Source organism: Dendropsophus ebraccatus, chromosome 1 (genome assembly GCF_027789765.1).
Source record: "Dendropsophus ebraccatus isolate aDenEbr1 chromosome 1, aDenEbr1.pat, whole genome shotgun sequence".
Classification (NCBI taxonomy): Eukaryota; Metazoa; Chordata; class Amphibia; order Anura; family Hylidae; genus Dendropsophus; species Dendropsophus ebraccatus.
This window is the reverse complement of record NC_091454.1, coordinates 174,212,467-174,229,415: the sequence shown is the minus strand read 5'-3', so window position 1 is coordinate 174,229,415 and position 16,949 is coordinate 174,212,467. Positions and strand designations below refer to the sequence as shown.

Sequence of the window (16,949 nt, the reverse complement as noted above, 5' to 3'; positions counted from 1 at the left end):
TTTATAAAAAAAAAAAAGTTCACTTCATTATTTAATAGTATCTTTTCTTTGTTATGCAGAGTTTGTTGTTTTGTGATATTTTAATAAAGAGTTAGATCTATTCTGCTACCTACCTGTCAGGTCAAGCCTGCAGCTGTTGCCTACAGCAAAGGAACCTCTGGCCTTTAGAGGCTGTGTAATAAATGATGACTGGAGGACATAAAAACAAACAGCCTATAATTAAATAAAAGACTAAAAAGTAATTTAAATTAAAAAGAAACCTGAAATGTTCCTGTACACAATTGTTCTTCTCAACTAGGAGGCAAAAGAAAAAAACAAACAAAACATAAAGGAAACACATAAAAGCTTGTGCATTTGTATTTAAACGTTATCTTTGTCTGCAGGTTTTCTGTGATTATCACGGACATTCGCAAAGAAAGAATGTGTTTTTCTATGGATGCAGCATAAAGGAGACCTTGTGGCAAGCTGGCTGTGTGGTGGACTCATCTGTCCTTTTGGAGGATGTTGGATACAGGGTATGTATATTATATTTCAGTCATTATGCGAGCGCTGTAGTATATTGAGAATGGCTCATGATACGGAGAATGCATACGATATGACTTTATTATACACTTTAGAATCCCACCAATGGATTTGGTTTCTTAGGAATACTGGAATGCTTGTCATACACCACAATACAGGTTTATTTATCTGTTTATAATTAAGGAGGATAATCTAGATGCTCACATAGTACTCTTAATCTTACAGAAGTTATCTGGGTATTCCCCTTTCTCACTCCCCTGATACTCTTATGATAATTGCATGTGGGTAAAACCACACCTACACGTGGTAGTCAATGGTCACACAATGTTTCTGATAGGGACGTAACTAGAAATGGCTGCTGACTGACCACTAAGCCATCAAGTCTAGTCATAACTGTATAACTACAAGCGCTCATCAGGACTGCTTGCAGTTAAAGGGACATTTGCAGAACTTGTGAGTCCACCTGGTTCTGCAAATGATAACTGCTCAGGGGGAAAAGTGTATTGCAGGAGCAGGCAATGGGGCCCCCTGATGTGGCGAGCCTTGTAGCAGCCGCTATGGCTGCTACAGTGGTAGCTATGCCCCTGGTGTCTGATGTTGTATAGACAAGACCAAGGTGGACGTGGAGAACAATTAAGCAGGTAAGCAAGTAAAAAGTAAGACCTTTCCTGCTCCTGGATAAACCCTTTTAACATGATGATATAAAACACAGTATAGAGTTTTCACTATTTACCGTCACAAACTGCTGCTATAGCTCAATATGTCAAATGGTTCATGTCTAGAGATGAGCGAACCTCGAACATGCTCGAGTCGATCCGAACCCGAATTTTCGGCATTTGATTAGTGGTGGCTGCTGAACTTGGATAAAGCCCTAAGGCTATGTGGAAAACATGGATATAGTCATTGGCTGTATCCATGTTTTCCAGACAACCTTAGAGCTTTATCCAAGTTCAGCAGCCACCACTAATCTAATGCCGAAAGTTTGGGTTTGGATCGACTCAAACCCGAACCCGGTTCACTCATCTCTATATGTTCATTTTTATCTCAGTGCTTAGTGGGATTCTCCTGCCATCAGCTTGCATAAGGTCTAAGGTAAGTGCTGCTCCATTGATGTCTCTAAGTGCTGTACTCTGCTACAGTCTGCATTTTTATAGACAATAAATGGAAGAGTAGTCCAGCTTGGGCACCACCATTCTATTCCAATCTTTGCTCGGAGTACCATTCTCAAGATTGTGGTGTTGGAAGGGCTTCTATAATTAAATATTTCCAACTACTACAGGTGTCATCAATGGATCTTTAATTAAATTTGTGATTGATGTGAATCTAATCTCTGGTCCAATGTGCGTGGAGCATTGTGGCCCCTTTATTGTTTGTTTAAACACCTATTTTTTTTCTTTTGTCAATTTCTTATTTAGACTTTACCCAAAATCCTTGATAAGATCGCACCTGCGTTCTCAATGTCGCACAGCAGCTTTTTAGTGGAAAAGGCAAGAGCATCAACAGCACGTGTTGTGGTATGGCATGACATGCGTGTTTTAAGAAGCTACACAATGGAGAGCACCTACTGTGGATTCAGTCAAGGGCCATACAAGGTATGCAGTACCCTTCAGATTGATGGTCTGTCAGGAAATGTATATATGAAGATGTTATAGACTCTCTTTCTACACACTTCACTAAATGTGGCACAGCTCAGTCATGTTTCCTGCAATACTATTGAACACGGCTTTTAATGAAAGAGCTGATATAAAGCTTTTGGTGTGACAGAATGTTTCACTGCCATAATGCATGCATCTAAGTAAACAAAGTTGCAAAACTTTTTGCAAAAGGTAAAAAGTTGCACAAACAAATTGACCTGGTACTGACAAGATGTAGGTCTACACCAGTTTGTGTAGCTTTTTAAAAAGTCACAAATGATAAGTTGGACGCTTATCCCAGATTATGCAGTAGGTGGGGAGCTGTAGTTTTATTTGTTGCATGGTAAATGTGAATTTGCCACTCTATTCATTTTCTCTGGAAGCTGCAGAGATGGCCAAATGCTGTACTTGGTTATTTCCAGCATTATCCAGATCATTCACATTCTCCATCATGAGAGAGTTAGCCATTGCCTTTATTACTTTTTGAGTTGTTACAACCCCTTTACCGGCTTGATAACTAAAAATGGCAATGTGGGTATGTGTGTGAGGAAGGGGGTGGGGATTGGGAAGTCAGAGTGCACGCCGAGCATATATCGCCTCAGTACACCGCCTACATGCGAGAGAGAGGTAAAGATTCCTTTCCTGCCCTGCACATAGAACACCCAGCAGTTCTGCAGCATTACTTACAACGGAGGGGGGTGGGGCGGATGATTACAAGCTGGATAGGCAACAGGAGTTGCCGATTACACAGGAGGAGTGGGGGAGGTGGTCATTATGGGGGGGTGATGCAATAGGGAGCACTGGAGGAAGTACAGGCCAAGTTTTTAAATTTGGCCCACTGTGTATTTGAGTTTGATACTCCTGGTCCATAAAATCACGGTTGGATGGAATTTGTTGTTAAAGTGCTTGACTAGCCCACACAGAGCCCTGACCTCAACCATATGAAGCATTTTTTGCATGAACTAGAAAGGAGATTACGAGGCAGGTTCTCTAGTTCAATATAGGAGCCTGACCTCACAAATGTATGAATGGGCAAAAATCCCCACAGATGCACTTCATGATCTTGCAGAAAGAAATTCTTAGTTAAACTAATTTATAGGGGATAAGTGTCAGCTCTCGGTGGGGGAGTCCAACCACTGAGAACCCCCCCCCCCCCCCCAACCTTAATGGGGCTCATGTAAAACATTTTTTATTTATATAGCACCAACAGATTCCGCAGCACTTTACAATTCTAGTGCAAACAGTAAAATACTTGACTACCTTTTACTTCATGCCTCAATCAAAAAAATTGCTAAATATCTTAACCCTAAAAATATTATTAATTATTAAAAAAATGTTTAGGATCATTTTGCAAAGGGTCAGATTTGCAAGTAGTGACCTTTGAATAGCGCTTAATAATGTTTTACAAGGACCACTTAGAAGTGCAATAAATGCATTATTTATTAAGAGAAAAAACTACACATTTATTGAGTGAAAATACATGCCTTAATGTGACATCTGTGGTTTATCTCAACTGGATTTATTCAATGCCAGCAATCCCACGAAGGGCAACGAAGCAATAAAACAAAGTCTACTTTTCCCTTTGGAGCACTAACCATTGGATTTACAATATCTTTAATGGAAAAGCATGTCAATAAGCAGCCCTGTACTATGACTTGAGTGTGTTATTTGTCTGGCTTGGTTGATAATTATTTTCTGATAACATAGAAACAAGAGCTCCAGAGAAAAATTACACAATTAATTGCAAAAGGAAAAAATAATTTCACTATCTCATTTTCTTCTTTTCTTCTTCTTATAAATAGCCACAATACATGCTGAAACTATGGAAACATCTAAGTAATTACAAATAACAACAAGAACCTATTCTTGGCATATGTTATTTTTGCTTTAAATAGAAAGTCTATTTAGTTTTTAACCCATTGGAAGCAAATCCACTTTAAGGGTGCGTTCAAACGTACAGGATCCGCAGCAGATTTGATGGTGCAGGTTTGAAGCTGTTTTAGGTTATTCAGATCATATCTGTTGCGGATCCGCACGGCCAAACCCGCAGCTAATACGGTACATGTGAAGCTACCCTAAAAGGGTACTATCAGCAGGTTAGACGAAACTAACCTGCTGATAGCCCTCTATAGCACCCGGGATGATGAGGAGGAAGGTATGTGACTTATCTTCCTCCTAGGCTTTGGCCCTGTGGTCCTAGGCTTTGGCCGCTCTGGAGTACTGTTAGGAGCACTGCTATGTAATCCGATCCACCTCTTCTAATTATTATCAAGAGAGGGGGTGGGCTGGATGACGCAGCAGTGCTCCTAATGGTGCTTCGGACAGGAGTTTACCCCGACTAACAGGACTGGCCCCTAGTAGAAAGGTAAGACACATAACTTCCTTTTCAGCGACCATGGCGCCATAGGGGTCTATGAGCAAGTTAGATTTGTCAAACCTTCTGATAGTTACTCTTTAATATTGTTCTCCTCGTCTTCTAAGAGCATAAGCCCTCCTCCTGATAAGGCTCATGTGTGAGCGAAATTAGTTGTGTTTTAATTTCACTACACCGGTAGGCTTGATAGACAGTGTTATTTTCAAGACTTGGTCAGTAGACTGCAGCTACTACTGACTATTCTTACCCAACAAGGGATCACTAAATGATAATATCTAAATGGCTATGCTAGTAGCACGTTTTTAAGTTGCACAACATTGAGATATTACTTCTTAGCAGAAAGTCATTAAAGGTTTTGTTTTAATTATAGGAATGTTCTACTGGATGTGATTTGGGCTAGTGGCCCTACTTTATTGTTTTGGTTTAATGACCTAACCACACCAATATAAAGTTGGTTGAAGTCTGAATCCTGACACTGCCGACGATGTGTGAATATACGGACAGTATTAACAGCCCAATTGAAATCAATGGTTCCTAAATTCGTCCATATTTGTGGCTCTGCAATTATGGACAAAACTGTGTAAATGTAACATTTGTTTCTGAAATTTTGAATCAGCTTGCATTATGGCTCTAGTAGCAAATTAATGAAATTCATTCATTTAACTGCTCGCCCATACTCAATCTCAAGTGTAAATTTTCTTTATGGTGTAACTTTTTGGTGCAGTACATCAAACTAAGGGGTCTGTACATTTTACTTGTGTCTATACAGAGAAACACACATCATTTCATAAATTCTCGTCTGGCTGATGTCTACTGTGGACATTCTGTAATACCATCTTTATAGTGGCTCAGAATGAGATTTAGTGTATGATTTAAAGCAAACAGCTGTGCTTTTATGGTAGCCATTTGTAAAAGAAATGAATATAGCAAGTAGAGTATTTTGTGGAAATATTAAATAATACCTAGTTCAAGGAGGAAATGTCTATGTCAGGTAAGCATTCTAGGCCTGATCATTCCAGCTTTGTGATGTACAGCAGTCTATAAGACACTGATGCTTTTACAATGGGTTGAAACAATAGACTATGCAGCCACTTTGCATCTCATGCCTCTTGATTTATCGGTGTCTTAGACGAAGTCAATTTTGAAAAGATCAAACCTAATAGCAGAAAGGCAGAAAAGAAAATCCAAGCTGTCAAAACAAATCAGGGCTCAGATTTACTTTTTAGGCCTTGACTCTGACTGAGATCCGTCTGTTTGAGGAGAGATTTTGGGATGCATCTGTATTTTATTCTGTTCTGGTCTGAACCTTAAGAAGTCAGAATTTGGAAAGCCTGCAAAATCTAAATCAAAATCTAAAGAGTTATGATAGAGGCAGGCTGGTCCGGACTGAAATAAACTAAGCTTCTGCTTTGAAATAGAGACATTTATTTAATTTCTTGCAGGGCATGTATGATTACTTGTTCTACACACTAAAATCTGCAAAAGAATTCAACATGAAAACAAAAACAATACAAATAAGCTATATTGATTATATTAACAAATAGCTTTGTGCTAAAGGGATTTAACAGCAAATTGTGTTTTTTTTAATTTTGACTTTTTATTTTATATCCTGACTGTAGCAATACTGACGTGATATTTTCAGTATTTAGAGATATGCTTTACAGCAACCACATTAATCATAGGAAACAAGAGACAGGAGTGGATTTGTTCTCCTCAGTTTATGTGTGGCAAAATTGGTATAGTAGTTTGTACCTTTTAATTTTTTATTTACTGTAATAGACATAAATTCTTTATGCACTTACAGCTTGGTGAGTCTTCAGGGAGGTTGTGCTTATACAGAACAGCCAGTATAAGAGGTAGGGCAGCATTCAAAATGCTGAGGTGCCGACAGCCACCAATAAGCTGTTCTGCATAACCGCAGCACCTGCACTACACAGTGATTGGAGTCAAAAGTAGTTGGCTCCATACACTGTGTAGTGGCTACCCATTGGCATGAATTGAAGCTGAGCTACAGTAGCCCAATTGTTGGCACCCTACCAATTAGATATTAATGGCATATACTGAGAATAGTATATCAGTATATTTTTACAGGAAAAACCCTCTAAGAATGCCATGTACGATTTACAATGTAATTCACTACACGATAGGAAATGCCATTTTTGCTCACTCACTTGCACTGGGGGTCACCTAATAATCACAGCATTAAAATACTGTATGTAAATCTACCCTTCCCCCTTACAGGACCGCAGGCTCTACTGCACATCCATTTTTGCAGTGTGTTCCTGCTCATGGACGTGGTTACATCCTTGAATGAAAGCTTCTGCGCCCATTCCATCCATGGCAGATGCCAGCTGTAAGAGATAGCCAGGCATCTCCCGCCACTGCTGAGCCTCGCTCAGTCCTGATGGTAGCTATGACAACCAAGCCTACAGTGTCGTAGCTCTGGAAGCTGATCAGGCCCCAAGGCAGAGTCTCATCAGCTATGTCGAGGCAGGGCAATCATATAGTGCCCTAATAAAGAAGTCTCTTAGTGGAACAGTAAAAATAAAAAAGTGCATAACATTAATACATGAAATAACCTGCACTGTGATAAAAAAAATCTATCTATCTATCTATCTATCTATCTATCTATCTATCTATATCAAAGTTAGAAAAATGCTAATTTTGTTATTATTTCTGAAATAAGGCATTTTTCCACTAGAACAATGTACAATATGTCATGAAAAAAATAATCACACAATCACTTGGATAAGTTTAAGGAGATGTCTGGCAATTTTTTTTTTTATTTAAGTATTGTATTGTAGTTATACAAATCACCAATATACACTTATTACGGGAAATGCTTGTAAAGTGCTTTTTTTCCCTGCACTTACTACTGCATCAAGGCTTCACTTCCTGGATAACATAGTGATATCACTTCCTGGATAAAATGGTGATGTCACGACCCGACTCCCAGAGCTGTGCAGGCTGTGACTGCTGGAGAGGATGATGGCAGAGGGATGCTCAGTGTCCCTCCAGTGCCCTGTGCCCATCAGCCACATCCCGCACAGCTATGGGAATCGGGTCATGACATTACCATTTTATCCAGGAAGTGAAGCCTTGATGCAGTAGTAAGTGCAGGGAAAAAGCACTTCATGTGCATTTCCCATAATAAGTCTATATTGGGGATTTGTATAATGTTTGGGGGGCAATACAACACAGACCTATAATGACATGAAGTGAAAGGGGTCAGATTTTAAAAATGGACCCTGGTCCTTAAGGCCAAAATTAGCAGATCCTGAAAGGGTTAAAAATGTCTATATGTTTGTATAGAAGATTTTTGGCAGAAAAAGACCACTTGGTCCATCTAGTCTGGCCTTGATGCCCTAGTATGCTTGCTACCTTACATTGCTGTCAATTCATGTTTTTTTTTACTATCCTAAATTAAAGGAATTTTTAACTGTGGTTTCATCAAATTATGGTCAAAAGTCAAGGTCCATATCAGTATAAACATCAAATATACCAACCTTGATATACTGTCATACAATGATGACAACAGTAATGTGTAATGTTAAATGCTTTCATCATGTTCAGAAAAACTGTGATTACAGATTCGAAATGAAAAAAGATTTAAGCCAATCTAGTGCCACAAAAAAAGAAAAAAGAAAAGAGATACAGTAGTTACTACTCTTTGTAAGGTTTCTATCTAAATTTAGTCTCCAAATATACCAGCACTGTTGTATTACACATCTCCGACATTATATGACCTCAGTATTAATTCTGATACCTGACCGAAGCTGCTACCACAGGTGATGACAGTAAAGAAATCTGTCAAGACATTCCCATTTATGCTTTCTCTCATTCACATAGGTTCCCTGTTTTCAGAATGTGGCAATAAGCCCTAACGTATAAACATGCCAGTACTTCTTGAAGTCTCTTACAAGACAACTACACTTTGGGTAATAGATGAGGCTTCTCAAAGGGGGCAACAATTTTCTGGCCTCAAAACTTTCAAAGAAGATGTACATATAAAAAGGACTTTTTTTTTTTTTTTACATCAGATAAATTTGAGTATACCTGGTTTAGGGAAAAACACATCATTACTGTGTTATCTGATCCAAATAAGTACTAAAAGACATCAGGAGATTTCCAGTGTGAGCAAGACATGTATAAATAGGCCTATGATCATGTTTCACACTAAGCGTGGAAGTTGCTAATACAAATCTACTTGACAGCTGAAAAATTGTCCTTGGGAATGTGCACTTTGTGTTAAATCAGGGAGAAATGTAAGTAATAATAAATCATCATTGCAACCTTGTAGCTTTTCATCAGGTGCCTGATGGTTATTTGTACCCTCGTGTGTAGTAATGGCACATTTCAGGTATGAAATTGCTTTGTAATTTAGTATTATTGTATGACTCTTGCATACTGGGAATACACAGGATGGAACTATTTTTTCTCATCTGAAATAGTTTTTATTTAATTGAAGATGTCTCTTTGCCAGCTGCCTGCCCATCATCAGCGTAGGACCAAGGTTGGTGGAGACCCTTGAACAAATAATTTAGTGAGGCATGCACGCCATCATATTTTGACATATTAGAGACATTCAGGAGAAAACGCTCCAGCTAGCTGAATCTGTACTTCGTATTATACTCTATAAGGCTATGTTCACACAACGTATGTTTTCCTAAAAGTATGGACATTGTTGCAATTGGCAACAACAGACATATTTTGTATGAGAACATACATTGCCTTGCTTTCTATGGAATCCCGGCCGGAGCGTATACACATAGTATACACTTCAGCCGGGATTCTCGAACTGACATGTCAGCTTTTTGCGGCCGCTATTCAGTGAATAGCGGCCATGGAAAAACAAGTTGGTGCACACTATTGAGCGGCTCAATAGTGTGAGATACCCCAGAGATACCCCTCACTTCTTTATAGTTGAAAGCTAACATCTAGCCTGCTACAATTCAACTCCAGTGTTAAGCAGTATATGGAGGTAAGCGCGGAAGCACTGATGGGTAGAAGTGTCAATTGGGCTAAAGGTCCGAAAAGAAAAGTCAGAAAAGAGCTTTCCCTGACACTAACAGAAGAACTGTCTAGACACATTGATTTTGGTATCTGCCAATACTGCACCAACACGAGTTTTTAACTCTTTATTATTTACATTGGTTTTACTAATTATAGTTATTGCTAGGGCTTGAAAAAGTGGTAGACATGCGACGGCCCTTCATTAACCACTGCAGTGCCGCAATTGCGGCATTTAAAACAGTGACAGGAGCTGCACTATTGTCACTGTCTGATCATGTGACTGTGGGGGTTCCGATCAATCACAACTGACTGCCGAATGTCTCTTACCTTCCTCCCAGCAGTCAGATCTGTCACAGACATATAACACTGATGTCAGGACCAGTCACACCAAACACACAGAGACAGTGAGCCCTGAGCTCAGCCCCTCCCACTGTCCCTACCTAATTGCCGCAATCTGCCCTAAAATGGCAGCGGACAACTTGGCGGCGATCCCTGGCCTGGATACGTGAAACAGTAGACAAGACAAAACAAACAAACAAACACAATAAGAATGGTCAGCAATCCGGGTCACAACAGTCTGGCAGCAAAGGTACAAAATCAGGATCCAAAAGAGTAGTCGAATAACAGGCAATATGGTCGGGGGCAGGCAGCAAGCAAGCGAGGTCAAAAGATACAAGGCAGAAATCAGGAGAAACAAAGACACAGAACCACAAGCAGGCAGAGACTAAGTCAATAACCGGCCAGGCACAGGCAGAAACAGAAATCTTAAATAGGACACCAGGAACCAAGTCCACAAGATGATAGGAGGGACCATCTGTCAATCACTGAGGCAAAGGCAGGTTAACCGTTACATGACCAGGGAAGCTTAGAAGCACAGACACGGGTGGGGCAGGGAAAACAATTAGCAGACCAGAAGAAATAAGACACAGTTCAGACAGGGCAAAAACAAGGCAAACTAAACACAGAATAAATGAAAGATTATGGCCAAAATCGCAGTCTCGGTCGTACCTTACGCACCGAGGACTGCGCCAAAGTTTCATTCATGACAACTGACCCATGCTTTGCTATAGCATAGCAATTATCAGTTTAAGTATTGTAATGTAAAAATGTTAAAGTCCCCTAAAAAAGTGTAAACTTTTTCTTTTTTACGTTTTAAAAAAACATGACATAGCCCCTCCCCCAATAAAAGTTTAAATTACCCCCTTTCCCATTTTATAAATAAAATATATAAAAATAATAGCATAAATAAACATATTATGTACCGTAGCGTGCGTAATTTTCAAATGTATTAGATTAAAACAATATTGTACTCGCAAGGTGGACAGCGTAAACAAAAAAAGTAAAAAAAAAACACGTAAAACAAAACAAAAAAAAAAACAGGCCAGGAATGATACTAATAGTGATACTAATAAAAACTAGAGATCATGTCACAAAAATGATGCCTGATACAGGCCCGTAGGTGAAAAAATAAAAAAATAAAAGCGTCATAGCAGCTTAAATAGGACCATTTTAATCATACCTATTTGCAAAAAAACTGTAAAACATTAGAAAAGCTATATGAACTGCATGTCGCTGTATTTAGACTGACCAATAGAATAAAGATATCATTTTATCCTTACCATAAAGTGCATTATGTATACACGGGTCCCGGGAAAAAAAAATTGATAAATAAATACATTATTATTTTCCCCAATTTCACTCTATAAATAATATTTTGGGGTTTATCATTAATTTTATGGTAGATTGAAAGCTGCCTTTACAAAGTACACTTATTTCTGAAAAAAAACAGGCCCTCACATGTCCCTTTAGATGGAAAAATAAAAGTTATAGAAGGGAAGGAGAAAAAAAACTAAAACTGAAAATATGCACGATCTTTAAGGTAATTTTTGGCTCTGTCCTTAACCCTTTAAGGACAGAGCAAATTTCGATTTTTGCGTTTTCGGTTTTTCCTCCTTGTGCCTAAAAGGCCATAGCACTTGCATTTTTCCACCTAGAGACCCACATGAGCCCTTATTTTTTGCGTCACTAATTGTACTTTGCAATGACAGGCTGAATTTTTCCATAAAGTACACTGCGAAACCAGAAAAAAATTCAAAGTGTGGTGAAATTGAAAAAAAAAAAACGCATTTTGTTTATTTGGGGGAAATGTGTTTTTACGCCATTCGTCCTGGGGTAAAAATGACTTGTTATATATGTTCCTCAAGTCGTTACGATTAAAACGATATGTAACATGTATAACTTATATTGTATCTGATGGCCTGTAAAAAATTTAAACCATTGTCAACAAATATACAATACTTAAAATCGCTCCATTCCCAGGCTTATAGCGTTTTTATCCTTTGGTCTATGGGGCTGTGTCAGGTGTCATTTTTTGCGCCATGATGTGTTCTTTCTATCGGTACCTTGATTGCGCATATACGACTTTTTGATCGCTTTTTATTACAATTTTTCTGGATTTGATGCGACCAAAAATGCGCAATTTTGCACTTTGGGATTTTTTTGCGCTGACGCCATTTACCGTGCGAGATCAGGAATGTGATTAATTAATAGTTCGGGCGATTACGCGTGCGGCGATAGCAAACATGTTTATTTATTTATTTATTTATTTACTTTTATTTATAACCTGGGAAAAGGGGGGTGATTCAGACTTTTATTAGGGGAGGGGGCTTTTTACTAATAATGACATTTTTTTTTTAACTTTTACACTTATACTAGATGCCCCCATGGGGGACTTCTAGTATAAGTGCTTTGATCTCTCATTGAGATCTCTGCAGCATAGATATGCTGCAGAGATCCTTGAGATAGGCACTCGTTTGCTTTCGGCTGCTGCAGCCGGATTTAAACGAGTGCCGAGCCGGGGACGGCGCCACCTTGGAGCGGTCCCCGGCCGGCTTCATTTACGGAGATCGCTCCTCCGGGATAACATCCCGGAGGAGCGATCTCCCCACTAGACACCAGGGATGACGCTGCGTCCGGTAATCGGATGCAGCTGTCAACTTTGACAGCTGCATCCGATTACTGTATTAGCGGGCACGGCGATCGGACCGTGCCCGCTAATACCTACGGTCCCGGGCTACACGCGGCACCCGGGACCGGCGCGGTTCAGAGCGGGGCCGCCGCGCGGCCCCGCTCTGAACTCCCTTACCGGCATCAGGGCGTAAATTTATGCCCGATGTCGTTAAGGGGTTAAAGGACAAGTGTCATGAAAAACTTTTTCCCAGTAATTGAAGCACATTACAAAGTTATATAACTGTGTAATGTGCTTCAATCACCTATTTGCCTCCCTTCCCTGTCTTTTCCCCCCTCCACCCCCCACCAGGAAGTGTCCTAACTCACACAGACCTAATGACTGTCGTCACCGTCACCAAGCTCTTCTCTCAGCTCCTTCTCCTGTTACACTAGCCTCCCCCCTCCCCTGCCTTGTCAGGTGACTCAGCTTGCTCAGCTCCCATTGGCTGAACAACTGCAAGCCATCACTTGTCACATGTCACTTGCTTATCTTCCCTCCGACTGACTCCGGCACATAGGCAGCCCCCCCCCCACCTCATACCCTCTCTCCTGCTGCCGTGGACTCAGTGAGTGAATGAGTCATGTCACTAGAGAAGATAAGCAAGTGACAATCGGAGCTGAGCAAGCTGAGTCACCTGACAAGGAGTGGGAGGCTGGTGTAACAGGACCCAGACCAGCCCTCCTGCTGATGACTCATCCTCACAAGAAGGAGCTACCTGGTGATGGTGACGACAGTCATTAGGTCTGTGTGAGTTAGGACACTTCCTGGTGGGGGGTGGAGAGGGGAAAAGACAGGGAAGGGAGGCAGATAGGTGATTGAAGCACATTACAGAGTTATATAACTTTGTAATGTGCTTCAATTACTGGGAAAAAGTTTTTCATGGCACTTGTCCTTTAAAGGGTTAATACTGCCTTTACTTTAATAGAGCTCTGTAAAGATCTGTTATGAAATTATGATGAACTTTAACTTATGTAAAATAGTTTATTTCAGTGGGAATGGGTCCATTAGGATTAGGTAGTAGCACTTGATTGCAAACAGCCCAGTATTGTTAAAAAGAGACTATTTGAGAAGGAGGAGGCAGTACCTGATTGCACTCAGGCCAGTATTATTGAGAACAGACTAGTCATGGAGCAGGAGGATGGTCAGCCTTGGAGTGGTGGCCTGGGATTCCTCGCTGATGATGTTGGTTACCGCACTTTCCAGAATACGGACGAGTGGGATGATGTCCTTGATGCCTGCTCACAGAGTCGCGTCCTTAAAAGGGATCAACAATTGGCATGACATGTTCGAAGAAACCTGTGCACTATGAGGTTTATCACATGTGCCATACAAAGTGTATGACTCCCTGCTGCACTGCAGAGACAATGTTCCTCCCATTGTCGGCTACAACACTTCCCACCGTAAGTTGACCTGGGGTCAGCCATTCATATATCTCCTTCTCCTCCCTGATGGTCCGGAGGAGCTCCTGCCCACTGTGGCTTCGTTCACCCAGGCTCACACAATGGAGGACAGCCTCAGAGCGCCGGGCCTCACATCATTGGTAAGACACCAGGCAGGTTGGACTGCAGTCAAAGCGGTGGATGGTTACAAGCTGGTGGAGGCAGAACTTGTGCAGAACTGGCCCCCTAAAGCACCGGGGAGGTGACAGTGGCAAAAATGGGCTAACTTTCTGGTGGTCTTCTGGGGGAATGTTGACCGAATGGGCAGTAACACACATGTACTGCCCTTGCCCATAATTAAAGGACCAGACATCAGCACTGGGGTGTACGATCTTGGACACCAAGATACCCAATGAGTCGCCAACATTTTCCTACACAACTGTGCAGTGATGGGACAGGCGATGGGACAGCTGATGAGACTTTTTTTGTTTCTGGGACAGTGATGGGCCTTTTTTTTAACCTTTTTTTTGTTTTTGGGACAGTGATGGACTTTATTTTGACATTTTTTTTTATTAACTTTTTGTTGTTGCAGCTAAATGGGATACAAGAGATTATAGGAGTAATAATCCCTTGTATCCTGGTGTATTCTGTGAAAAAAAGTAAAATTTTGCAAAGTTCGTAACAAAGCTGGTTCAGTGGTTTGCTCATCCCTACTATGTTCCCTATAATTTCTGGATGTGCCCCAGGTTAGCTGTGTGACATGCTGTTTCTATTGCCTTTGGAGAACCAACCTAAAGTTTCAATTTTTTCCCTTGTTCTTTTAATTTATTTTGTTATATAGAAGAGTAATATAGAGGAGATATACAGGTAGCCTAATGCTGCCTTTGGCTACTTGACTTAATGACGTTCAGTGGGTTAAACTACATAAAGAAAACCCTATTTTCTCCTTCGTTGAGTCATTAGCTGTATCATTGGTGCACAGCTTAATCACCATTTTCACATCTTGCGCTCATGTTGACTTCCATCGTATGGCTCTGTGACATCTATCGTTGTTTGTTTTTCACTCAATTACCAGATGTTGTATTCCACCTTAGAAAATGGAATTGGTGGCAGTTTACTGTTGCAAATCAGCAGACAAAAAGGAGATTGTTAATTAAAAAGAACGACCTCATCCTTCCAGATGATCCTCCTCAATTCAGACCCATGGTGCAAGAATAAAGTAAATGTATTCAGTAACACATGCTTATTTAGACTTGGCTTGGCTTAATGTGTTTTAGGTTTATTTGTGCAGAGAATGGGTCCAACTGCAGAATTAATGCCTTTGTCTGGAAGGCATTATGAACAATTATGAAAAATCTCTTTTCTTAAACTTACCTGTAGAGTAGGAAACAATATTTAGTTAGAATAACAATATTAATTATATACATTTTCTGTCCAGTATGAAAATCATTTACTGTAGTATAATCCTACAGCTTTTTCATTAAGTGATAAGAAGTGATAAGACTGCAATATACTAGTGCCCCACCGTCCCACACTGTCTTTTTTTTTGGGGGGGGGGGGGGGGGCTGTTTGGCTTTTAGGATGGTCGTCATTTTGAGCGCAAATAACGCTCAATATTGCTAGTATACTTCACTCCTTGGACAAGTTTAAAAGTATATCGGACAAATGGTTAAAGTCAGGCTTTCATGATGTTTAATATGTGTGCTACGCTGTGGTACTCACATTGCACTCAGAAAGTACTTGAGAATTATAGAAAACGTTACATTTACGAACCTCAAAGAGGAACATTATGATTCTTTATACTATGCACAAGTTAAAACTTTTTTCTCCCCTTGTTCTGTTTGTGAATCTCTCTCTTTTCCCTCCCCCCTTCTTCTTTCCCCTTCTATCTTTTTCATGTTTTTACTATTTTCTTGCACTACGTAGGAGAGAGACGCTTTGTTTACAGAAGTATTATGCACAATAGTTTGTAATATTGTCGATGTATTCCTTTGTACTTATGAGTGTTTTCTTTATCCTTTAACCCATAGCTGCACCAGGACGTTACTGAAAGTCCTCGTGCCGCTATGGGAGTTCAGAGGGGGGTCGCGCGGCGACCCCCCTCTGAACTGCCGCGATCCCAGGTGCCGCATGTAGCCCGGGATCGCGGCTATTAGTGGGCACGGTCCGATCGCCGTGCCCGCTAATTAAGTACTTAGAAGCAGCTGTCAAAGTTGACAGCTGCTTCTAAATACTTGCTAATCTCCATACCTGGTGGTCTAGTGGGGGGATCGCCCCCCTGCGGCGCGATTGCGGGGGGGCGATCCCCGAATCCATCCCGGGCCGGGGTCTGCGCCGTAATGGCGCTGATCCCGGCTCGGCATTCTATTGCTTTTGGCTGCAGCAGCCAAAAGCAATAGAACACCGATCTCATGGATTCATGCAGTATAACTATACTGCATGGATCTCTATGAGAGATCAGAGTGCATATACTACAAGTACCCCAGGGGGGCTTCTAGTATATGTGTAAAGTAAAAGAAAAATGTATTTTTAATAACACAAAATCCCCTCCCCTAATAAAAGTCTGAATCACCCCCCTTTCCCCATTTTATAAATAAAAATAAATAAATTAATTAATAAACAAACATGTTTGCTATCGCCACGTGCGTAATCGCCTGAACTATTAACTAATCACATTCCTGATCTCACACGGTAAACGGCGTCAGCGCAAAAAAATCCCAAAGTGCAAAATTGCGCATTTTTGGTTGCATCAAATCCAGAATAATTGTAATAAAAAGCGATCAAAAGGTCATATATGCGCAATCAAGGTACCGATAGAAAGATCACATCATGGCGCAAAAAATGACACCTCACACAGACCCATAGACCAAAGGATAAAAGCGCTATAAGCCTGGGAATGGAGCGATTTTAAGGAACATATATTTTCTTTAAAAGGTTTTGATTTTTTACAATCCATCAAATCAAATAAAAGTTATACATGTTACATATCGTTGTAATCATAACAACTTAAGGAACAT

The 16,949-nt window shown here is 40.5% G+C and overlaps 1 protein-coding gene across 7 annotated transcripts in view; it reads left to right on the top strand.

The window, feature by feature from the left end:
- Window positions 1-16,949, top strand: part of AGBL1 (AGBL carboxypeptidase 1) — a 449,865-nt gene that overhangs the window by 243,303 nt on the left and 189,613 nt on the right. For 6 of the 7 annotated variants that reach the window (XM_069956679.1, XM_069956678.1, XM_069956681.1 and 3 more), the window contains 2 exons: window positions 384-515; window positions 1,938-2,114. In XM_069956679.1, coding sequence (XP_069812780.1) covers window positions 384-515; window positions 1,938-2,114 — 309 coding nt within the window. The remainder of the gene's footprint in view (window positions 1-383; window positions 516-1,937; window positions 2,115-16,949) is intronic. The other variant, XM_069956680.1, reaches the window with a different exon arrangement.